This window comes from Carassius gibelio, chromosome A18 (assembly GCF_023724105.1).
Source record: "Carassius gibelio isolate Cgi1373 ecotype wild population from Czech Republic chromosome A18, carGib1.2-hapl.c, whole genome shotgun sequence".
Classification (NCBI taxonomy): Eukaryota; Metazoa; Chordata; class Actinopteri; order Cypriniformes; family Cyprinidae; genus Carassius; species Carassius gibelio.
In genome coordinates this window covers 3617987-3645566 of record NC_068388.1, presented here as the reverse complement: position 1 = coordinate 3645566, position 27580 = coordinate 3617987, and the positions used below count along the sequence as shown (strand labels likewise).

General features: G+C 33.7%; 1 protein-coding gene across 1 annotated transcript in view; it reads right to left on the bottom strand.

Moving 5' to 3' along the window:
- Positions 1 to 27238, bottom strand: part of LOC127934211 (Golgi apparatus protein 1) — a 36785-nt gene extending 9547 nt beyond the window's left edge. The window contains exons 1-17 of the mRNA XM_052531443.1: positions 26912 to 27238; positions 13812 to 13841; positions 12017 to 12103; positions 10996 to 11211; positions 9237 to 9440; positions 8914 to 8985; positions 8478 to 8664; positions 6997 to 7211; positions 6483 to 6604; positions 5210 to 5311; positions 3997 to 4150; positions 3590 to 3727; positions 3401 to 3487; positions 2794 to 2856; positions 2594 to 2707; positions 380 to 468; positions 67 to 184 (exon numbers count right to left, since the gene is read on the bottom strand). Of these exons, the coding sequence (XP_052387403.1) occupies positions 67 to 184; positions 380 to 468; positions 2594 to 2707; positions 2794 to 2856; positions 3401 to 3487; positions 3590 to 3727; positions 3997 to 4150; positions 5210 to 5311; positions 6483 to 6604; positions 6997 to 7211; positions 8478 to 8664; positions 8914 to 8985; positions 9237 to 9440; positions 10996 to 11211; positions 12017 to 12103; positions 13812 to 13841; positions 26912 to 27238 (2325 nt within the window). The remainder of the gene's footprint in view (positions 1 to 66; positions 185 to 379; positions 469 to 2593; positions 2708 to 2793; positions 2857 to 3400; positions 3488 to 3589; positions 3728 to 3996; positions 4151 to 5209; positions 5312 to 6482; positions 6605 to 6996; positions 7212 to 8477; positions 8665 to 8913; positions 8986 to 9236; positions 9441 to 10995; positions 11212 to 12016; positions 12104 to 13811; positions 13842 to 26911) is intronic.
- Between the last annotated feature and the right edge of the window lie 342 nt (positions 27239 to 27580).

Sequence of the window (27580 nt, the reverse complement as noted above, 5' to 3'; positions counted from 1 at the left end):
ACTTTTGTTGTACAGGAAAAAGGATCTGGAGAAGTGTGTGATTTATCTTGAGTAAAGTGAATTCACCATCTCCAGCTCTTCCACCCTCAGCTGTTTCCGACATTTAAGAGACACACGCTGATCTTTCACATCCTGTAGCGTGTCGTTCCTCACCGTGGTGCTCAAACAGATGACCACATCCGCCCTGAGGTGAAAGAAACATGAAATGACACATGAAGAGGGTGAAAGAGACACTGAGGCAGACACACAGACAGGCTGTGATCATTAAAGCCTCTATGAAAAGATGTTACAGAGCAAATAAATCACCATCAAAACTGAATGACAAATCAAAACAGGGTTTATGAAGAACGTTTCAAAGCCTGAAGAAACAGCTGCTCACTTCTTCTTAATGTTGGGACAGAGTTTGAGGACATCCTCTTTACAGGCCATTTTGAACTTGTAGGAGAAGCGGAAGTCCTTCATCTGAACCTGAAGGGTAGACAAGTAAAAATACACTTGACAAAAATTACATCCCATATCTCAAAGCGTACATCAACTGCTAGATAGTACACATAAAATAATGCAATTTATATAATATGTAACGCAATTTAGTGTTATTTTAGTACCATTGACTTACTACTACTGCTTTCAATTATATATTTAATCTAATGCTGTCAATCGATTAAAATAGGTTTTTTCTGAAATTAATTAACACAAAAAAATTTGAATATAGTTTTATATTGCAATAATATCACATTCAATCTTCAAATTAATGTAGAAACAACATAAAGACATCTTTTTTACGACTGAATTGTTTTTTCAGTCGTAAAAAATTGTTTCTTCCCCCCTAACATTTAACCATTGACTAAACCCATTTAACATTAATTTTGAATGGGTTTATAATTAACTTTAATTATATTTCACTTCAACACTGCATTTCACACACACATACACACACACACACACACACACACACACACACACACACACACACACACACACACACACACACACACTTGCACAAATGAGGATCACAGCCTGTAGCCGGTGAATGAGTCTCCATCCACAAACAGACGTACATCGTCTGCAGATATAAGGAATTTCATTGCACTTTAACAAGAAATCTGAATGGCTTATATATGTGCAATATTTTAAAAGAGCCCTCACTTACTGAGTTTAAAGCCACAGTTGTGTTAGAATGCATCTCATTTTTGTTTCTGTGGCGGTGCGTCGAGCTCGTCATGAAGCGCGTGGTCCGGAGGGATGTATGACTGATGCATCAGTTCAATTCAACTTTACTCCAAATATATGAACTTACCTGTTTTGAATAATTTAGATTTAACATGTTTGTTTATGTCCAAAATGTCCACAATTAAAAGCCTTTAATTTTCTAAAAAACCGACAGTGCGCCTTATAATCCAGAGCACCTTATATATGGATCAAGGTGCTCTGCCATAATGTTGACATTACCTTTAGCACAGCTCCATCTAGTGGATGTATAACACAAACCCAGTCAAACGTTTGACTGCAGTTTCTCCTGTTCTATGCACCCTATACATGAAAACAGTTTTAAAATAGGCCATTCATTGAAGGTGAGCCTTATAATCCGGTGCGCCTTATAGTGCAGAAAATACAGTACTATTAATTTTCACCTTTGACTGATTTTGCAGAAGATTTAGACTGATAACTTCTGTGCGCAGATGCGGCAAATTTGTCACAGGACGCGCAATATGACAGTTGCGTCTGACTATATATGAACTAGCTGTTTTAAATACAGTATTTTCATATTCAAGTTAGTTTATCAGTATGTTTGAAAGTATATTTTTTTCGATTATTGGTGATTCCATACGCTCTCTCTCATGCACCTGCGTGGTTTAAAACACCGAATAGTTCTGCTATGACAAGAACAAAGAGTCTCTCTCTTGCTCCACCCATGCACGATAATATCGTGTATCGTTGATCTCACGTGTATGATGATACACTACTTTCTGTATTAACAACCTAGGTGTTTTCTGTGATCAGTCTCAAATCTGATAAACAATTAAATACGGTTATTATTTCCTTTTTTTCAGCTATGCCTTCTCTCCAAAATAATTTTTTTCTCTCTCTGTAAAAACTTCAGAGATTGCTATCCATGCGCTCTTTACATCTCGCTTGGACTACTACAACTCTCTTTATCTTGGCATTTCTAAATCTTTCATTGCTCGTGTCCAATTAGTAAAAGGACAATGTAAATTTGATCACGTTACTCCAATTCTGAAATCGTTGCATTGGTTACCTGTGCATCTTAGAATTGAGTTCAAAATTCTTCTCTGTTTTTAAATCTATAAATAATCTGGCAAAGAGCTATCTGATCAACTTTATACATACAATCCTACACGAAATCTGAGGTCTGGTGATCAAACACTTCTCTTTGTCTCCAGATCACGGTTAAAGCATAGAGGGGATAGATCCTTTGCGGTTGCTGACCCTAATTAATTAGCATGGTCAGCATCCATCCATCAATACCCCAAACCAACCCAAAACCATTCAGTACACTCTCTGCTGGGACAGCATGACATTTGGGAAAACTTTTACTTGCCATCATTCAAACTGAACAATGTGACTGTCTTACCAGCTGGAAATGAGTGACGCCCACAGCACATTTCTCATTCATTTCCCTCTGATGCTTGTTCTGCACCAGGCATTCCAGAAGATTCCCTGTGTCTATTTGATTATCAGCTACATCCTGGTAGGAAAGAGACCCACACGAGGAATTCAGAATTTATAAAATAATAAAGGGAATAATCAGATGTGTGTGCCGTTGGTACTAACATGGCAGTGGCTCTGGATGACCGGTTCACAGGCTCGGATCAGCAGAGCTTCAATCTGAATGTCCTGTGAACACAACAGAATGACCATGAATCAAGATCGTTTCTCTTCAAAAGTCCCTAAATGAAAAAATGTAATTTATTCCTGTGATGAAAAACTGAATTTTCAGCAGTCATTACTCCCGTCTTTTGTGTCACATGACCCTTCAGAAAATATTCTAATTCTAAACATGCACTATTATCAGATTTGAATGTTTGATACGTTGTTTGAATGTTCTTTGATGATTATTTATTTCAAAAGAACAGCATTTACTTGAAATTGAAAATTTGCAACATAAGCGTCTTTATTGTCACTGTTGATCAATGTTTTGATGCATCCTTGCTGAATAAAAGTAAAAAAAAAAACTACTTACTGACATATATAAGTTCATATATATATATATATATATATATATATGTAAACAGTAAACTGTACAACAAAACAGTAACTATAACAGATAAGAAAACAGTACAGAAGACCTTGCAAGCAATTTCTTTTCCACCCTCATTCTTTATGACTTTATTCCCTCTAAGGTTTATGTACATGCTGTGGTGTGGAATCGGAAACAAACCTCAGATTCCAGTTCTGTCAGGTTGCCCACCACATCTCTGCAGTTTGACACCAAGTCCTCAAGATGGTCCTGAAGACACTCCAGCTCCTGAGGCAGACAAACAACTCTGAATCCCTGACCTACAAACACTCATCATGAACTGATACTCCTTCAATACTGAGGAGTTTGATCCCAAAACTCATTTTTTACCTGTCCGTTGTCTGTCTTCTCACTGCACCATTTGCCCAGGTCAGTCATGCAGCGTTTCTGGAGCTCCGGGTCCAGCTTCACATCCAGAGCTCTCTGGTGAAGAACTCTCTGGACTTCCATCTTACAGTCCCTGGTGAGCTGCACATGAAGACACACTGAATATTTCGACAGAATATCAGTCCAGTCATCTATTTGGACATCAAAATTCACATGCTCTCCATTCAACATGCTTGTTGTCTCATACAAAGTGATCAAACAGTTCACTTTTCTATATGTTGGACAAACGCAGCATCTGAGTAGTTCCTAGTCAGAATAAACTTTAAAGTAGATCAGACTTCATGCTGATTCTCTCTTCAGTGTCTTAATGAGAGCTGACAAATTAAATGCGCATTATTTGTGCTTCTCACTCGTCTGCCCTGCTCTTCTGTCCGGTAAGCGTGCCGGTAAAGGCAGGAAAACACAGCGCCAGGAGGCATCAGCTCACTGCTCTCGTTCCAGCCTGGGGTGTAACACAGTCTGGATGCGTCGTTCTGACACTTACGGTATAGGATTGGATCAAGCCTAGTCAGACAAAATACACAGGAGACAAAAATGAGTCACATGTCTAACCGGATTCTAACTTTAACCTCTGGTCTTGTGATGCAAAATATCAAAATAAAAGTAGAATTATGTCTGTACTGGAAATCATTATAGCTATATAGAGTAACACATCACAAGGGAGTTAAGAAATTAATGTTTGAATTGAGTAAATAAGCATTAAATTGATCAAAAGTGACAGTAAAGAAAAATATATAATTTTACAAATAAATGCTATTCTTTTGAACAATTCATCAAAGAATCATTCAAAAAAATATGTTTTGTCTTCAATGTTTTGGTTACTTTCAACATAAATATTCGTGATAACAATGATAAATGTTTCCTGAGCAGCTAATCAGCATATTATAATGATCATGTGACACTGGAGTAATGATGCTGAAAATTCAGTTTTGCATCACAGGAATAAATAACCTTTAAAAATATATTCAAATAGAAAACTGGTCATTTAAATTGTAATAATATTTCACAACACCTCAAACCTCAAACTTTTTGAGCTGTAGTGTATGTACACAAATCTGTTACGACGCATTTAGTGTAAGCTGCATGAATCAGCCTGCAAAACAGGTTTACATATAAAAATTTACCAAAATAGAGAAGCGAATAACAGTCTCTGTAGGGCCGCAACAAAAAAAAAAGCATCACACAGCCAGTCTGTCACAATGGAGCATCAAACCGAATTGCTGCTTCGACCTGTTCTTATTAAAAGCCACTTGAATCTAATGGGCTGTGAATGAAGGGCTTTATCATAACAACACTGTGTGGGCATCCTTTTCAAACTGAACAGATGAGAGACACACAGTGAAGGTCGCATCACGTTCGCAGATCTAACTGCAGATGAGTGCTGAGCTATTAAACACGTACAACGACGACCTCCGACTGACTGAATGGATTCAAACGTCATTACTACACAACCACACTCCAAAACACCAACTTGAAAGCATAAGAGGGGGTTTCAAGGGGCTTATTTTGTCTGAGTCATCAGGTGAGGTCAGGAAAAGATAAAGGAAAGGTTAGGTTGATTACTTCCAGTCTCTTGAAATGAAGTACTGCAGCTCCAGAAGACTGTGTTCACAGTCCTGAACCATCTTCTCTGTGTAAAGATGCTCCATTAGACAAGACAGAATCCTACAAACACACACAAATACATGTTTGGGATATTTAATCAACCAAATGATCTTTTCAAAAATCAATAGCAAATTTGTGTTTTAATGACATTACATTTATGCATTTATATTTCAATAATTAATTCATCCACTTTTCTATTTTGCATTCTTTAACTGCGTCAATCAGCAAAAGGTGATATCTAATTTAATTTAAATATATATATATATAATTATAATAAAATTATAATCAATATGTTAAGCCAATTATTATTTTCAAGATTTGGGCAAAAATTCAGTACTCTGTTGTTGAAATAAACAAAACACCAAAAACTAAAATAGCTGACAAGTGAATTTGGGCATTACAACATTATAAGGAAAATTATGAAAAATAGATATTAGTTTTTTAAGATCTGCTAAAGACTACATTTAACAGTATTATTAAATTATTAGTTTTTTAAAAATGCACCGTAATTAAGAGTTAAAAAGTGAAGAAAAAAAATCAGGGGAAATTTGCATGTACAATCTGCCATTGACAGCTAATTTAAAAAAATCCCACATTTATGAAATAGATGGATTATTATTATTTATAGTATTAATTTAATTGTATATTATTATTATTTAACAAATACAATAATAATAATAAAAAGCAAACAAACAAACAAATAAATAAATAAATGCTTTTTCCAATGAAGGACATTTTTTTTTTTTACAATTATAATAAAAATGAATTAAAAAAAATAAATTAAATTAAATAATTCAGAAAAAGCATAATTTCATAAAACCAAATAAATAAAAATAAAAAAAATAAAAAAAATAAATAAATAAATAAATATAATATAAAAATAAATATATATATATATATATATATATATATATATAGTTGTATTCTTCAGCTTGAATGCCTGTTCATCATTCTTTCTCTTAGAAAAAGAGTGAACACTTAATTGGATTTGACTCTCTTCTATAAATCCACTGCAGTTTTATATGGTGCCTGTGAGAGAAAGACAGTATCGCTGCTTTAAACAAAGCATTAGGTCAAGAGGAATAATCTCTGCAGGAATGGTCTCTCAACCAACCCAGATAAATCCTGTGACAGACTACAGTTATCTGATGCTCAGTAGTTTCCCTGGAGTCTTAAACATCGATGACTGAAGCTTTCATGCAAGTGTTTACGCTATATTGACATGACTCACATAGGGTCTCCGCTGCGGATGTGTTTGCAGGCCGTCTGGATCACAGACTCACAGGCTTCATTCAAAGCGCGATCAATCCGGTAATCAGCGCCGGGGTCTGCTGACTGGATAAGAGTCTGGAGCTACACCAGAGACAAATCATTCATCATTTCATCAGGAGATAAGTCACAGCTCAAAATGTTATTATGCCACAATATAAAATGATGTCATATTTGTATTCCGCATGGACACATATTACAGTTTAGTACATTTAGAACAATTATTCAACATTTAGAATAATTATAAATTTATCTTGAGCATCAAAGCATCAGCATATTACAACAAAGTAGGAGTAATGATGCATTACAAGAATAAATTACATTTTAAAACATATTGAAAGTTGAAATCAGTTATTTTAAATTGCAATAATATTTCACAATATTACTGTTTTTACTGTATTTTGAACTGTTAAAACTTATTTTTTTAAAGTACAAACTATAATTAAATATGCAACAAACTTCCCAAGGGTTCTTACTGCTGTCTGACAGAGGTTGTCCACCGTGCCCTTGTCCCCGCGGGTGACTCTCATGAGGCAGTGCAGGGTGCGTCCCTTGCGGTGCAGTCCTGAGCAGTGTGCCTCGATCTCTCCTCGACAATGCAACACGATCTCAGGACTCAGAGAGAAATCCTCCATTAGCATGCGTCTGTAGTCCAGCATCTCCCCCTGACAATCTCCGGTCACCGTGCGGCCTGAAGACAGCAGAGAAACCCACGGGAAGGAACGTAACAATGAACAAACTTATTAGGTTGCAACAAATCAACAAACAGCCCTGAACAGGGGAACATGCATGAATGAGAGCATGTTATTTACTGCACAGAATATACACTATACTGCATTTATGTGCTTCAAAAAAAACTATTTGTATAATATTCACAAAATATTGAATTACTTTACATTTAGAATTTATAATAATTGATTAAGGTTTCATATTCTGGCTTATGTGCATTTTTATTTATACATTTTTGTTATTAAAATTTCATACCATTTTGTCTAATAAAAAAACAAAAAGTAGAATAACAATTAAAATATATTTTTTATTACTACAGCAGAATTGAGTACTTCTACTAATATGGTACTAGTATAAATGTAAATATGAATAATAATATGGTAATATGGTAATATGGTAATAATAATAATGAATAATAATGAGTAATAAGAAAAAATATAAAATACACAATTAAAACACCAATATCAAACAATACATAATAATAATAATAATAATAATAATAATAATAATAATAATAATAATAATAATTGTATTTGTCTATAACCAATATGGTAATAGTTTAAATATAAAAATATGAACAGTAATAATATGACAATAATAATAATAATAATAATATGAATAATGAGTAATAATTAAAGTAAAAAAATGCACAATTAAATACCCAATACTAAACAACACTGAGAAAATAAAAAAATAAATTCTATTCATATTGTCCAATAACTGATACTGTACTATTCTAAATATAAATATGAATTATAATAATATGACAATAAAGTACATTTTATTAAATAATAATCAAAGTAAAAATATAATAATCATTAAATGCACAATTAAATATCAAATATGAAACAATACTGAAAAACTAAAATTAACATCTTAAATATTAGCGGATAACTGATTTGGAACTATTCTAATGTAAAAAATTATAATAATAATAATAATATGACAATAAAATGTACAATAATAGTAATAATAAGTAAAAATCTTAAGTAGAATAAAAAAATGCATATATACATATAATACTAATCTAAATGTCAAAATGTATAAAAATTGTATGATAATATATGTATCCAATGTAATGATAATTGTATCCAATTATTAATCAGTTTAGAATTCAAAATGAACATGCACAGTGAAATATCTAATATTAAAGAATACTGAATAAAGAGCTAATATTGGCCAGTGTCAGAGTAGAACAGTAGCATGATACTGAATGATATGAACAGACCTCTGTGAACAGCAGACTCCAGGCAGAGGAGGAGGAAGGAGAGTCTGGCCTCTCGGGCGCGAGGCATGCTGGCGTCCGGGTTACAACGGTACTTGCGTAGGTCGGCCTTACAGGCCTTCGCCAGGGAGTAACTGACTTTATAATCTTGGGCAATGAGCTTTTGCCGAGTGGTCAGGGCGTTTCTGCACTGTGGACAGAGATGCTTGTTAAGCACACAGACAAACACATACACTAAACTGACCACCAACATTCCTGCGGCTTCTTCTAGAGAATGACCTTGGATCAGACACTTTCCTCCCACACTGACTTTTTTTAATGCACATACTGTTGCACGGATTTGGTTGAGACACAAGAAACATTTACAATGCATTTCAGTTTGTTTCCCAGAATCTGTGGTATTCAATTCAATGTATCGGTGAGCATAGATGTAACGCACCTTTTCCGACATTGCTTCCTCAAATTTATGGTTGAACAAGCATTTGTACACTCTGCCCTCTCCCACCTGGGTCTGCAACCAAAAAGAAATAGATTAAAAAAATGTCAAAAGCCAATTCAGGTCAATCGGAGATATTCAGCACTTCATGTTGGCACATCAACACTTCGGCCCTGTCAATCTGACTCACAGCACATGACAGGCAGCTGTCAATCATGACAGCCTTCCAGCAAAGTACACACTTGTAGAGAGTAGTGACAGTGTGCAGATTAGGCTGCAGTTATCGTGATGGATGAGAGGACACTATTAGAGAAGCTGACACATACATGCTCACAAAAGCGCTCCCGGTCGTCTCGGCAGGAGAAGTAGAGGTAGCGGTCGAGGTGGAAGTCGTCCGCTGATAGTTCTGCCACTCTCATGATGGCCTTTTTGCACTCGTCCTTGATTTGACGAGCCTTATCCTTCTGCTCTGCCTCTCGGACCAGCGCCCTCTCCAGACACGCAATCACCTCGCCCTGGGAATGCAGGTCCTAACCAGAAGGAAAAACAAATGACATTATATTTGCCCTTTGGACTCAGAAACAGCTTGGCATAGGGTTTATTTTGGGACAACAGATATAGACCATTAAACTGAAGGGATGAAAGGAAGGAAGGAAAACGAATCACAAAGTAAAAAAGTTAACTAGTAAGATGTTTGACATAAAATTTGAAAATCAAATAGATTAACAATGATGCTTTTGAATACAAGACAAAAGAAGAATTTGAAGTAAAAGTGTTTTTTTTTTTTTTTTACTTTTTTTTTATGAGCATTTTGGCTATTTATATAGGAAAGACTGAAAAGAGCAGGGACAAAGGAGTTTTATTTTAGTATTATTTATATACTGTTTTAGTATTATAGTAATTTATTATTATTATTTAGAATTGTATTTGATATATTTTGATACAATTATTTCATTAATAATATGTTTTATATTTTTATTTTTACGGTTTCAGTTTTAATTATTATAAGTTTAGTAATGTGTTATATGCTTTTGTTATTTTTATTCAATATAGATTTGATTTATATTTATTTAAGTTTTAGTAATTTTAGTACTTCAACATAACATTATTCTATCTAGTTCCCAAGGCAACATTTCAAATATTTATTTTTATGTTTTTAATCAGATTTTTTGTTTATTTTTTTATTTCAGCTTTATTTCAAAATAATAGTTTCAGTTAATAAAAATATAACAACACTTAGGAGAGTGAGAAAAACGAATAAATAAATAAATAAAGATAAATTATAAAATATATCAAAGCAAAATGAAATAAATAAATAAAAGTAAAAAAAAGAAAAACTTTAAAATAAATGTTTTAAAATATATATTTTGAACAAAAGTCTGCTAAAGAATGTTTTTATAACATTTTTTTTTGTTGTTGTTAATTAAAAAAGAAAATTATAACCAATTTTAGATAATCGGCCCATGAATTAAAGTGAAGGCCCTGCCTTTAACCACTAACACGTCCTGAGGTCCAGGAACACCATCCAAGGCGACTGTAAACAAATAACACATAAAATAGTGTTGATGATGATATTCAAGAGCCCACTCGCAGTAATGTAGTGTCAGAATTTAAAGCATGCAACTTAATGACAAAACACCTAGTGATATTTAAAGGCACTACAGAACAGGAGCTGTCAGTTAATCATATAATAGAAGACAATTAAAGCATAACCCATGGTCTAAAAACATCTTAAAGTTTGTAAACCCACTAAGCAGCTAAATATAATCTTCACATCCTATATGTTTGGCAGTCTGAGCTTATTTAGGCTATTTTAAGTCAACAATCAGACAAGTCTAAAGTTAAAAATTTTTTATTTCAGCAGTGTGCACCCGGGGGAACGAGGCAAGTGTGGTGAACGGGTGCCCATGTTCCAGCACGCCCGGAGGAATGTGGACATTTCGGGAACGGCAGAGTCACTACATCACAGCCGTGTGGTACCAAGCCGACATCCTGTGGCTTCCCAAAGGGATATTCTAGAGCTTTGCGGTTTTAAGTGGGCAAGGATTCAAAGCATTCACAGCTATTATTGGAACACAAGCATACTTTTTCTCCGACAGCGATGCTTCCACACTCCAAGGTGTTGATGTCTTCTCTGCATTTGTCCATAAAGCCGCATATGAGCCGATAGTCGCTGAAGATGATGCTGGTCATCTTGGTGATGTACTGATGGCACTGGCGTTCTGTGATGTTGACGTGGTGGTCCACCAGGCAGGACATCAGATAGCCTTTCCCCCGCTCCTCATCTGCACACTCCTTCAGCTGAGAAACAGATTAAGACTCTTTCATTAACCGTGAGATGGAGCAGTCAAGGATCAATGCTACAGACATGAAGCTGAAGAATTTACATTCCTTATTTAATATCAAGTCAATTTCACTAATGGTAATTAAATTGTGTATTCAACCACAAATATGCATCAAATCAAACACACACACACTCGTGAAGAGGTTAGTGGGAAACTTTTGTCTATTGAGATTTATTTGAATTACATTATGGCAGCTCAGAGTGCAGTCAAACATAAGATCACACTGCATTACAGATGTAGACATCGGCTCATCTGCATTGAAATTAGGGCTGCAGGATACTGGAGGGAAAAGGCAGGAAACAATAAAGGAATTTCCACCGATATATATGTGACCCTGGAACACTAAACCAGTCTTAAGACCCTGGGGTATATTTTAAGCAATAGCCCCAAAAATCATTGTATGGGTCAAAATTATTGATTTTTCTTTTATGCCAAAAATCATAATGTTCCATGAACAGTTCCTACGGTAAATATATCAAAACTTAATTTTTGATCAGTAATATGCATTGCTAAGAATTCATTTGGACAACTTCAAAGGTGATTTTCTCAGATTTATATATATAAAATATATATAAAATAATGAACTGAAATCACTCTGAATTCTGTAGCACGTATATTTAATCAATTACAGCACTAAGTCATACCTCAATTTCAACTGTATTTTAAAATATTGTGCCGGCCTAAATGAAATCACAACACACTCACACACACATGATTAAACTGTTGGGGAATTGAAGAGCAAAGGACCAGCAGAAACTGACCTCTAACATGGTGCTCGTACACACTTCCAGCGCCACAGACTCAAATTTCGGATCTGTGGTCAAATTCAACTTGTAGTTCCACAGCAGCTGGAAAAAAGAAATGCAACGTTATTAGAAATATGATTGTGACTTTGATGTTTTTTAATTCATTCAAGTGTGATCTTTTGATTCATGAATGGTTCATGTATGAATCAGACTTGTTTCAATTTGCAGTAAGGAATGATTATCAGCACATAAAGACGTACATTTCAATCTATTTTTCACACAAAGCTACTGTATGACTTCAGAAGACTTGAAACAGAGCACACTTGTCATATGCATGACTTTTTGAAGCTTGAAGGCTGTATCAGCGAGACACAGGAGAGAGTAGATCCAATTGCAGATGTTTATAGTACCAGGGTAATCCAAATCGTGGTCGAACAAGCCAAGGTCAAAGCCAAACAGACAGTCCAAAATAAACAAACAAATAAACAAAGGAGGGAACAGGAAAGGGAACTCGGAAGACGAGAGGTTAGGGTGAACCTCGGAAAACGAGAAGACTGATAACACGAAGGGTAAGGACTCCATACAAACAATTTCTCCATTTCGTGAAAAAAGTTGTACAGGTTTGGAATGACATAAGTGTGAGAGTAAATAATGACAATCTTAATTTTCAAGTGAACTATTCTTTCAAGTCAGAGAGAAAAATGTAACTTTCTCTTCAAAACAAAAAGATGTCAGCTGAAATAAATGGCCTTGTAGTTACTGTATGGCTCCACAGCTCAAAACCTCTGTAATATAATTGCACATTAACAATGACACTGACTAAAAGTGCTGATAAATTTAAGTAATGCAAGAATCATTGCTTTACCATAATTATTGTTCAGCTGTGAGCCTTGCGTAATGAGATGGGCGACTCAGTCCTAGTGTTGTCAAAAGACCCGGTACTTCGGTACCAAGTCGGTACTAAAAAAACCCGGTTCTTGACGCACACAGCGCTATGATTTCCACGAAGCAGAAAACGCAGACGGAATCTCAAAATCCAGTCATGATAACGAAACTTACATGTTAATATGGACAGTCACGGAATGTGTCAAAGTTAGCATAAATTAATCAAATCAAATTTCCGTATGGACCATTATCTTTAAATGTTAAGCCGCAAAAGTTGGTTGAAATATGAATCCTGCATGTTCTGCGCGTCTCTGTCTGAATGCATGAATGGTTTGTTTACTACATAGACTGAAGCGCGCTAAAACTTTAAACATAATTGCAAATAAGTATAAAGAATGGTATTGTTTTTATTTTTAGTGATAAAAACACTTTACACTTTTTTTTAAAAATATTTTTGTGTTTTGCTTTGGTACCGAAATTGGTACCAAGAACCGTGGATTTTCACTGGTATCGGTACCGAATACTGAAATTTTGGTACCGTGACAACACTACTCAGGCCTGAATCATACACCTATATTTTCTTTGTTTCTGATTGGTGGACCTGGTCTCACGCTGCTGTCTTAATGAGAACACCAAATCCACAAGTGTTAGAGAAGGAGATCAGAAACAGAGACCTCTCTTGGGACCCCACCAAATTAATTACGGGCTGCAACCATCATTAGATGGCGATCGGACCATAATTCTTTCCTAATTAGTTGCAGAAGTTAAATCCTACTGATGCATTCTCTCCCAAACCTACAAAGAATCATGCACAGATTTTCTTGTAAACAGAGAACATCAACTTAAAAAGATGTGTGGTGCTGTGAAGATGAAGATTCACATTGATGATGATTGTTATTAAAGACAGGCCTTTTTGAGTACTTACATGGTTGCAGTCTGGAGCAATCTCTGTGTCCTGTGAAAGAAAGAGAGAGGGAATTTATAGTCTTTCAATTTTCTCTTCATTTCCTTCTTATTAATTCTGCATGACTACCAATCCTACCAAGTTTACGCTCAGTGAATTGTAATTGTTAATCATGCCAATTAAGCTTTATTACTGGCAGTAAATCGAGGTAAAAACAACAATAAAAAATATCAATATAATAATAAAATGAATAATAAAATATTATTATAAAATAAAATAATTAAATTGTCCAATATCAACCAATGCAGGCATGTTTTAAAAAATACCAAATCAATCAAATAGAATAAAATAATAATAATCATAATAGAATAAAACAAAATAAAAACATAAAATAGGGGAAATTGCACAATCAATTGCTCTTTCCAATATCAACCAATATTGATACGTTCAGTAAAATCCCAAAATATATGAAATAACTTGTTTTTTTTTTAAAACAATTTTCTTTACAAATACCATAAAAATAAACGTTAAAAACTAGGAGAATTACAATTCAATAGACTGTCCAATATCAACTGATAGGCCTACTGATACATTTTTTTTAATCCCAAATTTATGAAATAGAGTTAAAAAAATAAAATAAAAGCCAAACATAAAAACAGATTAAACAAACAAACAAACACAACTTTGGTTTTATATATATATACACCAAAGTAAACACACACACACACACACAACATTGCAGTATTTTACAATACAATACATTTCTTAAATGATTTCCCTCTTTGTTTTCGTGGTTTTTCATGACATTCATGCCTTAAAATAAAGAGGCGTGTGTGGTAAATTTTCAGCTGATAAAACTATACCCCACATAAAACCACTAAACAGATTGATGGTCAGGATCAGAAGATGATATCACAGCAGAAGCATGTTAACACAGCACAGGCCCTAAATAGGAACAGGCCGATATTTGAGCTCAGGAACCACACCCAGATCAATCATCCGGTTCCTCGTCGTCAGCCAGAACAGGATATTTCTATCCGTACGTCAGAGCTCTGTGATTCCCGGCCGGCCGGGGCGTACACGGATCATCTATTGATTCTGTGAGATTACACATTGCTTGCTTTCCCGTATTATTGTGATAAAGGTTGAACTCAGACGGTTTGGTTCAATAAAAAAGTAATATCGCATCAGACTTTGTATCATAGCTCCTAAGAGTTCACAGCAGTCCGCTGGGATTTGCTTCTTGAACCAATAGTAAAAACAATGCAGTTTTTATTAGTGATATCAATCTTCGGTGACTTTTTCTTTTTCAGTTCATTTGTTTCATATATACTGTGATTAATTAAAGAAATAAAAGTAGCAAGGCCTGTGTTTTGGATCACACAGTTGAGATGTCAATGGTCTACGCGAGGAACATCAGTTATCTTCTAAACCTTGTGAGTCAGTCTTTGGAAGGAAATATTATAGATCACTGGACCATTTTTTCCCATAATGCACATATGGATTGAACAATTTAAAAAAAATCATAGGTTGACAGCACAATCTCTTCGGCTATGAATGCAAATATACTTTTTAAGAGCTTTGCATGGCTATCCATCTTACTTTTTATCAATGAAAAGACACATCTACTTTTACTTACAAAAGTACTTACTTTCAAAAGAAAAATAATAACCAAAGTCCAACACTCCAGTTCTTTATTAACTCGTCTGGATCAAACGTAGGTTTTTCTGTGCAATTGGAGTTTTTATCACAATCCCAGTCCCTGGTGAGACTCTGCTCTGATGAAAGAGGCTTCAGAAAGCCAAACAGAGCTTAAGTATGAACTACGTTTTCTGCAGAACTACGAAATAAAGACACTCTGACAAGTCATTAAAAAGGAAGAGGTTTTTTTTTTTTTTTTTACAACAAAAACAAAGTTTTTCCCAAACTTCCTTCTTATAAAACAGTGTTTAATTTAATCTACACTTAAAAGTTTGCAGTTGGTTAGATTTTGTAATGTTTTTAAAATAACTCTCTTATTGTTTTTAAAATAACTACATTTATTTGATCAAAAATACAGTACAAAATAAATAAAATAAAATCATATTGTGAAATATTATTAAAACAGTTTTCTATTATAATGTAATTTATTCCCATGATGTGCAGCTGTATTTTCAGCATCATTACTCCAGTCTTCAGTGTCACATGATCCTTCAGAAATCAGTATAATATGCTAATTTGCTGCTCAATAGACATGTATTATTATCATCAGTGTTGCTCTATTTAATATTTTTGTAATTTTTTTAAATGTTTTTTTTTTAATTCAAAGGTAATGCATTTATTTTAAATAAAAATATTCAGAAACATTATACATCTTTACTGTCTCTGATCAATTGAATGCATCAATGCTGAATAAAATTAATTAAAATGTGTTTCTTTAAAACTTTAACACTTATATTTGGAAATGTCTTCAAATGTACCAGTGCATTTCTTCTTTTCTTAAAAACTAACACCACAACAGATCATTTCAAGTCTATTCTTGCCTTAAATCACAAACAAAAACTAAGCTGAAAACTATTTTATAGGCTTTTATGAAGCAACATGAAATAATGAAGCAAACTTCTGAGCCATGGTTTGAGAAAAGATGTCTGAGAGGCTTGATGCTAATTATACATTCAGTTACAAGTACAAAAAAAGCTCTTTAGAAACATTTATGTCTACTGTTTGGGTTCTGTTCCATATGGATTAATGACCGTTTTGATATATAATGATCAATTTTGTAAATATCAGGAGCAAAGCATTGAAGTACACAATTAATACCATACACAAGATAAACAAACATGTTCTTGCTCAGACTGAAACTGATCACCTCAACTAAAATATTCATATCTTTATTTTCTTACAAAGTTTCTAAGACTGTGTATTAACTTCTGTTTGCATGTTCTGGTCAAATAAAGCAGTTGTGCGGGACAGAAACCTCTCCTCTGTGTGACACCGACAGCACCGGGTCTGTTGATAACCAAAAATTAATTTTCCCTCACAACAGAATTCAAAAGAAGTAATCTTATAATTTTGTAAAAGCATTTAAAAATGTTGAGCTGTAATACCATTCTCATTATTTAAACATACATTTAATTGTTTTGTTTATGCCATCCTTTTGTCAAGTTGTAAAATTTGATATAATTTAGGTTATAAAGTGATTTCAGAGAAAAAAAAATTCATATTGTTTTGATTTTGTGGCTGTACTACTAATACAGTATTTTAACAGTAACTTCCATCTCTCTGTAAATCAAAAGTTCAACATCATTAACCAAAACTAAAACTGCTAAAAACATTTGTAAATTTAAATAAAGCTGAAATAATCCAAATTTGAAATATCAGATGAAAAACTAAACTTAACAAAAAATGACAAATCTTGCTTTGGCAACTAAAACTAAAACTCATTTAAATTCAAGCACTAAAATTATTGAACTGGAAAAAAAAAAATATTTAATGTCAAATTTAATGTCATTTTTTTAAAAATTAATTTAAACATCATTTAAAATTTTAACATTTAAAATCTAAATATAAAACAATTATATAATAAAACAACATAAAAAACCTGTGAACATAAAAATAAAAAGCTAATTCAAAATATTAATTAAAAAACAATAGTAAAAATAATATATAATTATGTAATAATACTAAGATAACACTTCTGTCTAGCTTTTTGAAATATATGTGGTTTGTGGTTAAAAACATTATGCTATCAATTTAGCTAGGTACTGAACCTGGTGTATTCCTGTGACATGATTTGAAACGACTGTATTTGTGCAGATCTAAAGAGACTGTGTGCAGACTCACAGGAGAAGCATGGTGGTAATGCGTTTATTTAACAGTATCTGCTGAAGCACAACCACTTAACGATCTGCCAAGTGCAATAATCACAGCACGACTCTGAAAGATGTGAAAAGCAGAGAGAGGACGACCCAGTGCCTGTTCGCCTCTGGTTTCTGTTCAATGAGATGCAGTTTCAGGGAATAAAACATGCGTCCTTGTGTGTGAGAGTGAATGTGGAGATAACGCAGGGAAACAGAGCGAGTGATTCTACAGGGAGCTTATCAGTATTCTGAGTGAGAAACAGCAGGTCCCCCATTCTCAACAAGAAAAAAATAAATAAAAAAATATAAAGAAGGCTTATAATTCTTATGTAAAAACACTCTTTTGTCTGTTTTTGTCAAAACCGAGATTGTTTTAGAGACTCAAAAAAAAAAAAAACATATATATATATATATATATATATATATATATATATATATATATATATATATATATATATATATATATATATATATATATATATATAGTTTTTACTTAATAAAGTCACATACATATATTCACACATGAATATGCAAACACACAAATATAACATTTATCATTTATTTTATGGTATTTATGTGTATATGAAATCTTTATGCTTATTTGCAACATTTTAAATAAGGCAAAAATAAAACCAGACCCCTGTTTATGCAAACAACTGAATATGTGATTATGGTCATTTATTGTGTAATGAATTTATTCAATAATAATAATAATAAAACTGGCATCATTGCTATGATTAAATTGTTTTTTATACCTATGGGTATAGAAAAGAATCAGTCCCCTTTAAAATAATCACATTTTGTTGCTTTGCAGCCTGAAATGAAGACGGACAGATGATTTTTGTTTTATCCAGGTGATTCTTTTCTATACAAGGAGTTATGTTTGTGTGTGTGTGTGTGTGCGTGCAAAATGACTAAATATCCAATTATGGTAATGTCTTGTGTTTTGAACGAATAATTATTTATTCATAGTGTATATATTATACATTTAAACATGTTATAATATGTGTTATTAGTGTATGTGTGTGTGTCTGTTTTATGTCAATTTAGCATTTTTTTGCATAATTATTCAATGTTAATTAGTTAACACAAATGTGTACATTTTATTGATAAATTGCATTATTTTAATTTGTGTATTACATTAATATTGTGTGTGCATATGTATGTTTATACTGTATATATATTCACACACATTGTCTGTCATTCTGATATTGCACATACACTTAATCATATCACTACACTCAGACAAGAAGATGAGTGTTACATGCTTTCCACCTGTTCTTACACTACAGAGGTAAACAAGAACAGATGTTCCTCATTGCCACGTGTGCTAAATCTTTTATGTGACAAAGCTAACAAGACAGAAACAGCCTGAAGGATGTTTATTTGTAGGTGACATCTTAGTTCAAACAACTGGAAGTCACACTTTATGATCATAATCAGTACAATTCTAACCCTTAAAAGAAAACGCCCCATGATCTCTATTTTAATAATGTTTTGAGTCCGTTAAATTAATGGATTAAAGCTGCTGTAGAGAATAGCAGCCACCTCAGTTTTGTCCTTAACAGGAAAGACAAAGATTGGCAGGCAATTCTGAAAGTTTTTTCACTGACATCAAAAAGCAACAAAAGTTGGCCAAACATCAGTTGAGAGGTCAAAAACATGTCATGCCTTTGATTGATGCTGACAACCGAAAAAAGACTGGCTGAAGAACAGCCAGATGATTGCAGTCCTGCAAGCTCATTTTTGTGATTGCAACACATTTAATACTGACAGTCAAAATCGAACCAATGATATCTGATAGCGTTTCCTCTGACAACAGCTGTCAGTGACTGGCCTTTGTTCAAGCCATTAAAGGATTTCTGCACCATTAGTCAAAATGAAAGCAATTATTCAACGCTGACCCTCACCAATTACAAACTGAATCTGTTAGAACAGGTCTGAGTCATAATGAGTTATATTTCATCCCCAAATTTCACAGAAAGAAAAAAGAAATCGGATTTTGAATTACTGATATTATTGTGCAATACAATTAAATGAAATAAGAAAAATATTTTTGCTATTCTGCAAAAAAAAAAAAAAAAAAAAAAAAAAAAAAAAACCCTCTCAATGAGATTTAATCACTAAATGCCAAAGAAAGAAAAAGGATATTGGACTTTGCTTATAGAAAAAAGGCCTATTTTTCGCCATTATTTAACATTATAATAAATCAACGTTTCCTACTCAAATATTCTTGCAATAATGCAAAAAAAAAAAAAAAAAAAAAAATATCCATATGAAATTTCTCTATGAAATCTTTACGAAATAGAAAAAAAGAAAAATCTTATTGCAATAATAACAAATATTCATACAATTTCTTCAATTTTTAGTCAATTTTAGAAACTGAAATTGCATTGAATTTTGCATTTTAATTCATCAAACTTTCCAAAATCTTTATTGCAATAATGCCCAAAAACCTCTATGAATTATAATAACAACTAAAAAATAAATTAAATAAAAAAATATTTGTAAAATAAAATTGTATTTGTTGAATTAAGGCTGATTGTATTACAGTAATGAGAATCTATTATGAATCACCATTGAGAATAATGTGAAATACAACAAACTTTTATATACATAAGCATTAATGAGAAATCAGAGACAAAACATTTTTAACTCACATGAAAATAATCACAGTTTGGTCACAAAACAGCCTCATTCTCTTCTACAAAACAGAATTCAGATTTTTGGAGTCATACATTTGCAACCTCTTTTCTTTTCCGTTAAATAAAATCACTAACAATCTACCAACATCAACAGACATTGTGTGTGTTAACATCACGCTATGGTGTCTTAAAGAGCTGTCAAAGCCATAAAGCGTGCTCTCCTTCTCAGCGGGACACTCATTCCACTTCATTTCAGATTCATTAGTCTCACAATGATATTTCCAGCTTTACAGCCAACAAAAACATACACAAACAAAAAATAAGGTTGTTGAAGTTTAGTCTGAAAAAAAAGCAAAGATACAATATCTGCCTCATTCATTTGATTCCGTTCTATCAAACAAATGTTTGATTAAGAGCTAAGCTCTTTGGTTTAATTATCAGGATCTCAGCCCCGGTTCCCCACGGGACGGTCTCATATCAGTCACGCAAGCTGCTTTGTTTACAACAAACCCACCACAGCGTCCCACCAGTAGAGGAACCTGCTAAAAATGCAAATTAAAGTAAGAAAGACGTGCTGCAGCTGTGCCACGACCACCTTACCTCCCGCCTTCAAGCGTTTGCAAGGGCTTGTCCGCAAAAAAAAAGACAGACCCGGAGAGGACCTCCGGGAGATTGAGTAAGAGATTTATGGACATCATTTACCTCTTCAGAAGGCCACAGCTGTTACCAAGCCTCCGCAAAGCAATTATCCCAGTAATTAGAGCCATGGTCAGGTCTGCTGAAGCAACCGTTCACGGGCAAATTAACTTGGCATGCGGTGCTGGATGAGAGATGAGTTTACAGCTTGTCTTGATGTTTCATTCATGCTAGCATAATTATCATCTTCTATCTGCTGCCAATGCCAGAACCAAAGGGTCGCTGTTGGCATGGATGCTTCTAGTGGATATCTTGCATATATATCATTGCATTGTTTGATTACTATGCATATAATACATATTACAAGTTACTTGTCCAAAAAAGTTTTCCAAATAAATAAATTAAAATGTAATTAAATTTATGCATTTAGCAGACGCTTTAATCCAAAGCGATTTACAGTGCATTCAGTCTAACATTTTTTACCTAAATAAATAAATAAATACTCTATATACTACCATTATACTTAAAAATCTATTGCGGATTTGTGGATAACAAATTATAAAACAAATAAATAAATACGATGCTTTCCATATATACTACTATGATACAGAATGTATTGCATTTCCAAAAAATAAATAGTCTAAATAAAAAATAAAATGTTGTGTGTGTATAAAATAATATTTAGAAGTGGATTAAAACCTTTCATCAAAGTTGTCCTAAATTCGAAAAAAGTTCTTGTCTTAGGACAACTTTGATTAACTTTTCTGATCCACTTCAAATGTTGACAACTGGATGTATATATATATATAAATATGCATTCATATTTTTTTACCTAACATGTGTTCCCTGGGAATCAAACCCACAACCTTTTGCACTGCTAACACAATGCTCTACCACAGGAACGAACACAAACGCACACGCACACACACACACACACACACACACACACACACACACACAGGTTCATCATTGTCATCTATGGCTTTATGAAAGCTATTCATTTGAAATGATTTCAAACACATTCTGAGATTCTCTGCAAGCTACACACCATGTGCACACTGCTCATTTTAGACCAATTAATATCAGCATATTACCACCGAATACATCTGAATAAGACATTTAGCCACCCTCATTTTAATTTTCAGAGGCAAGAATGGCGAAACATAATTGACTCCCTAAATGGGACACACATAATAGTGATGTTTCAGACAGACCTCCATCTGAAATGTCCCTCAGGTGTTGAAATGAGTTATCATGGACCAGAGAGCAAGACCTCACTTCAACTGTAATAATAGAACGGAGTCTGTGAATTACTGAAGAGAGAGAGAATTACCGAAGAGAGAGAGAGAATTACCGAAGATAGAGAGACCGAAGAAAGAGAATTACCGAAGAGAGAGAGAATTACCGAAGATAGAGAGACCGAAGAAGGAGAGAATTACCGAAGAGAGAGAGACAGAAGAAAGAGAGAATTACTGAAGAGAGAGAATTACCGAAGAAAGAGAGAATTACCGAAGAGAGAGAGAATTACTGAAGAGAGAAGGAATTACAGAAGAAAGAGAGAATTACCGAAGAGAGAGAGAATTACCGAAGAAAGAGAGAATTACCGAAGAGAGAGAGAATTACTGAAGAGAGAAGGAATTACAGAAGAAAGAGAGAATTACCGAAGAGAGAGAGACAGAAGAAAGAGAGAATTACTGAAGAGAGAGAATTACCGAAGAAAGAGAGAATTACCGAAGAGAGAGAGACAGAAGAAAGAGAGAATTACCGAAGAGAGAGAGACAGAAGAAAGAGAGAATTACTGAAGAGAGAGAATTACCGAAGAAAGAGAGAATTACCGAAGAGAGAGAGAATTACTGAAGAGAGAAGGAATTACAGAAGAAAGAGAGAATTACCGAAGAGAGAGAGAATTACCGAAGAAAGAGAGAATTACCGAAGAGAGAGAGAATTACTGAAGAAAGAGAGAATTACCGAAGAGAGAGAGAATTATCGAAGAAAGGGAGAATTACCGAAGAGAGAGAGAATTACCGAAGAGAGAGAGAATTACTGAAGAGAGAAAGAATTACCGAAGATAGAGAGACCAAAGAGAGAGAATTACCGAAGAGAGAATTACCGAAGAGAGAGAGAATTACCGAAGAGAGAGAGACCGAAGAAAGAGAGGATTACCGAAGAGAGAGAATTACCGAAGAGAGAGAGAATTACCGAAGATAGAGAGACCGAAGAAGGAGAGAATTACCGAAGAGAGAGAGACAGAAGAAAGAGAGAATTACTGAAGAGAGAGAATTACCGAAGAAAGAGAGAATTACCGAAGAGAGAGAGAATTACTGAAGAGAGAAGGAATTACAGAAGAAAGAGAGAATTACCGAAGAGAGAGAGAATTACCGAAGAAAGAGAGAATTACCGAAGAGAGAGAGAATTACTGAAGAGAGAAGGAATTACAGAAGAAAGAGAGAATTACCGAAGAGAGAGAGACAGAAGAAAGAGAGAATTACTGAAGAGAGAGAATTACCAAAGAAAGAGAGAATTACCGAAGAGAGAGAGAATTACTGAAGAGAGAAGGAATTACAGAAGAAAGAGAGAATTACCGAAGAGAGAGAGAATTATCGAAGAAAGGGAGAATTACCGAAGAGAGAGAGAATTACCGAAGAGAGAGAGAATTACTGAAGAGAGAAAGAATTACCGAAGATAGAGAGACCAAAGAGAGAGAATTACCGAAGAGAGAGAGAATTACCGAAGAGAGAGAGACCGAAGAAAGAGAGGATTACCGAAGAGAGAGAATTACCGAAGAAAGAGAGAATTACCGAAGAGAGAGAGACCGAAGAAAGAGAGGATTACCGAAGAGAGAGAGAATTACCGAAGAGAGAGAGAATTACCGAAGAAAGAGAGGATTACCGAAGAGAGAGAGAATTACCGAAGAGAGAGAGAGAATTACCGAAGAAAGAGAGAATTACCGAAGAGAGAGAGGCCGAAGAAAGAGAGGATTACCGAAGAGAGAGAGACCGAAGAAAGAGAGGATTAGAATTACCGAAGAGAGAGAGAATTACAGAAGAGAGAGAATTACCGAAGAGAGAGATAATTACAGAAGAAAGGGAGAATTACCGAAGAGAGAGAATTAACGAAGAGAGAGAGAATTACCGAAGAAAGGCAGAATTACCGAACAGAGAGAGAATTACAGAAGAGAGGCATAGTGCCATAAATATTGGTTTTTAAAGCAGTGACTAATGAGAGCTGGAATTTGCCATTCTGTGGGTGAGACTCCGATATGAGAGACATTTAAGCAGAAGCTTAAGAGGTTGTGAAAGTCCAGTAGAGAAAACTGCTGCTCTAAGTTATTCTTCAGTCTAAAAGAATTTGTGTCTAGCTGCAAATGAACCTTGGCCCTTGTGATTGCCAGATGAAAAGTGGAGCATCATCAGAGCCAAGCAGTGGGGGAGGAGCAGCTTTAAACAGCACAAAACAAACACTTAAGAAATATGGATCATGTTTAATGTGCATACACATCTAAGATCTACTGCAGAGATAAAGACAGACTTTCAAATGAGGAAGAAGCTTATGCTGCATTTTAATAACCAGGGACTGACTAAAAAAAAGTTTTCTTTTCTTTGTGCACAAAAAGTATTCTTATAGCTTCATAAAATGACGGTTGAAACTCTGATGTCACATTGCTCTCTATGCAGGGTCAGAAAGCTCTCAGATTTCATCAAAATCATCTTAATTTGTGTTTTCCGAAGATGTATAAAGGTCTTACTGGTTTGTAACGACATGAGGGTGAGTAATTAACGACAGAATTTTCATTTTTCTGTGAACTAACCCTTTGAAAGTAGTTAGTTTGACTTGTACACTAAATTACAGATGAGCAGCCAGATGATAGCTCGTGTAAAGTCTGTGTAAGTAGTAAACAAATTACTCTCTGATAAAGTAGCTCTCGAATTCAAATTAATTTGCATACATTCAAATATGTTGCATCAAGACACGTCAGTGACAAGTGTCATAAAACATTGTTTATCTAGGGACAGTTTTTCAGTTGAAAATGTGTTTACTGCACAAAACTATTTCATGGCTATAGAAACCTTGGAATACACACACACAAAGCTTTATTGAGACTTTATGAGATAATATATGAGATTATATGATAATGAGACTTTAGTATTTATATTACCAAAAAAACAAAAAATTAAAAAATAAATAAAAGAAAAGAAAGGAAAGGAGAAGAATAAAAAGTGAAAAATTACTGATTTTTTTTTATTTATTTATAAAAGAAATGAATTTAATGAAAAGACCTAATAAAGCATTAAATAATAATAATAATAATGTCATTGTTGGTGCTTGACTGTCCTGAGCACTTGGAAAGTTTTTCTCCTTTTGTTAGATTATTAGTTCGATTCTTGAACATATTAGATGGATTTTGGAAGTTTTATTGGATTATTTGTAAGAGTTTGATCATGAAGATTAAACTTTGTTCCAACAATAGACTTATCACAGGACAGGACATCGCTGTGTCTGAACTAAAGTTCCTCCTACAATCATTTCCTCATCCACACAACTAGGTCACTGTGTCAAACAGCACGGCATGGAAAACTACAAAAGACAAATCTACAGTAGAGTTAGTAGATTTAACACTTGTTCTTAAATGAGTCTAATCCACATTAAAGGTCTGTGCTTGTGCAGCTGTATAAAAGCCGAAGAAAAATGTAAATGTATGCACCTGCAATTAAAGAGTCACTGTAGTCACCAGTGATGGGCTTGAAAGAGCAATCATCATTGTCAGCATGTCATTTTCCTGCAGCTCCACAGTAATTAGTCACGTGATATATATATATATATATATATATCTCAAATGATTGAATGAAAACAACCTGGCAGCAGAACTGAGAACCTGCTATAGAGAAAAAACAGGAACGCTAACATTTAGCTTTCATTGGGTATAATTGACCTTCTTGGTCTTCACAGGGCAGACAGACAAGGCTATAAACAAATAGATAAATGGATACATAGATAATAAAAGAAATGTTTCAATAGGAGTTTCGATATGGAAAGCTCATATCTTCTCTACTTCATATATCAATGTGAAATTCAAAAACCCAAATAGTAAGAGATAAAAGTATTCACCCCGTGTTCACATTTAAAATAATAAAAATAATCATAATTTAAAAAATCATATTATGGTAAATAATACAGTTATTAAGTAATAATAAGTAATACCATTAATATAAAAAATAAATTATTTAAAATTATAAATTATAATTATATATAATATAAAATATTGTCTATATTATAAATTACTTCACATTATAAATATTAATTATAGAAATATAAATATCATAACAAAACTAAAATAATAATAATAATGAATGCATTATATAAAATTATAAATAAAATAAAGTTTATAATAATAATAATCATCATAATAAAACCACATACTATTATCAAGAATACAATTATATAGTAATCATAATCATAACAATAAATTATATTAATATTTAAAAGATTGTTTAAAATGATAAATTATGACAATATATAAAATAAAATATATATTTATGTAAATAAAATAATATGAATTATATAAATATAATTCTTATAATAATTAGAAAATAATACATTTATGTCAGATGCATTATATAAAATTATAAATAAATACTAATATAAATAAAATAATAATCATCATCATCATAATAAAATTAAAATGATATTATCAAGAATACAATTATATAGTAATAATAATGATAAATTATATTAATATTTTAAATATATATATTTAAAATTGTAATTATATATAGATTTAAATATGTTATGAATAACTACAAATGATAAATATTCATTATATAAATATAATTATAATAAAATCAATTAATAGATTTATTTATATAAAATATATACAATTATAAATAAAATACCTAAATTATACATAAAATTATATTATAATTTTTATGTATTTGTTAATAATTATTATACATATAATATGCACAATCGTCAGCATCAGTATCATCATTAAGGTGCTACTCACCTCCTTCTTGTCCTGCAGGCACTCCAGTACGGACAGGTTATTTGTCCAGGTGTTTTTCGGACACAGCCGGTTCACGTCGTCCCGGCAGGCCTGCTCTTCTGCTAGCTTCCAGCCGGTGGATCTTCTAGAACCGGAGGACGCGGCGGCGGCGCCGTTATTCCCGGGAATCGGTTGCGCCGCTCTGAACTGCTGGTGCATAGCGGCAGCCGGAAGATGGACATTCCCGAAACCTGGAAGAGGTTTAAGAGCCTGCACGGTGAGAAGGCAGAGAGACGAGAGCAGCAGCAGTAGCAGCAGCAGCAGCTGAACACGTCCACACGCCGCCATCTTCAACCTCAAACAGCTGAATCAAGCTCCTCTCACTCCTCCTGCTGCTGAGGACTCCGCAAGAACCGGCCAAACCTACTGCGACGAAGGATGTGCTCATGAATATTAATGACGCCTCGTGACGTGAGCCCAGTAAGCTTTATTGATTGGCTGAATTACTGACGTTTGTAAATAAGCCTCGAACACCTGTCCAATCAACGAATCTTACTACAGAGAAGGCATGGATTATGAATATTAATTAAGTTTAGTAAGCGGACACTCCGGGAAAGTTACCACGCAACGCCTGCAAGACTAAATTAATATTCATCAGTTAGGCCTTCGTCATAGTGGGATCAGTCATTT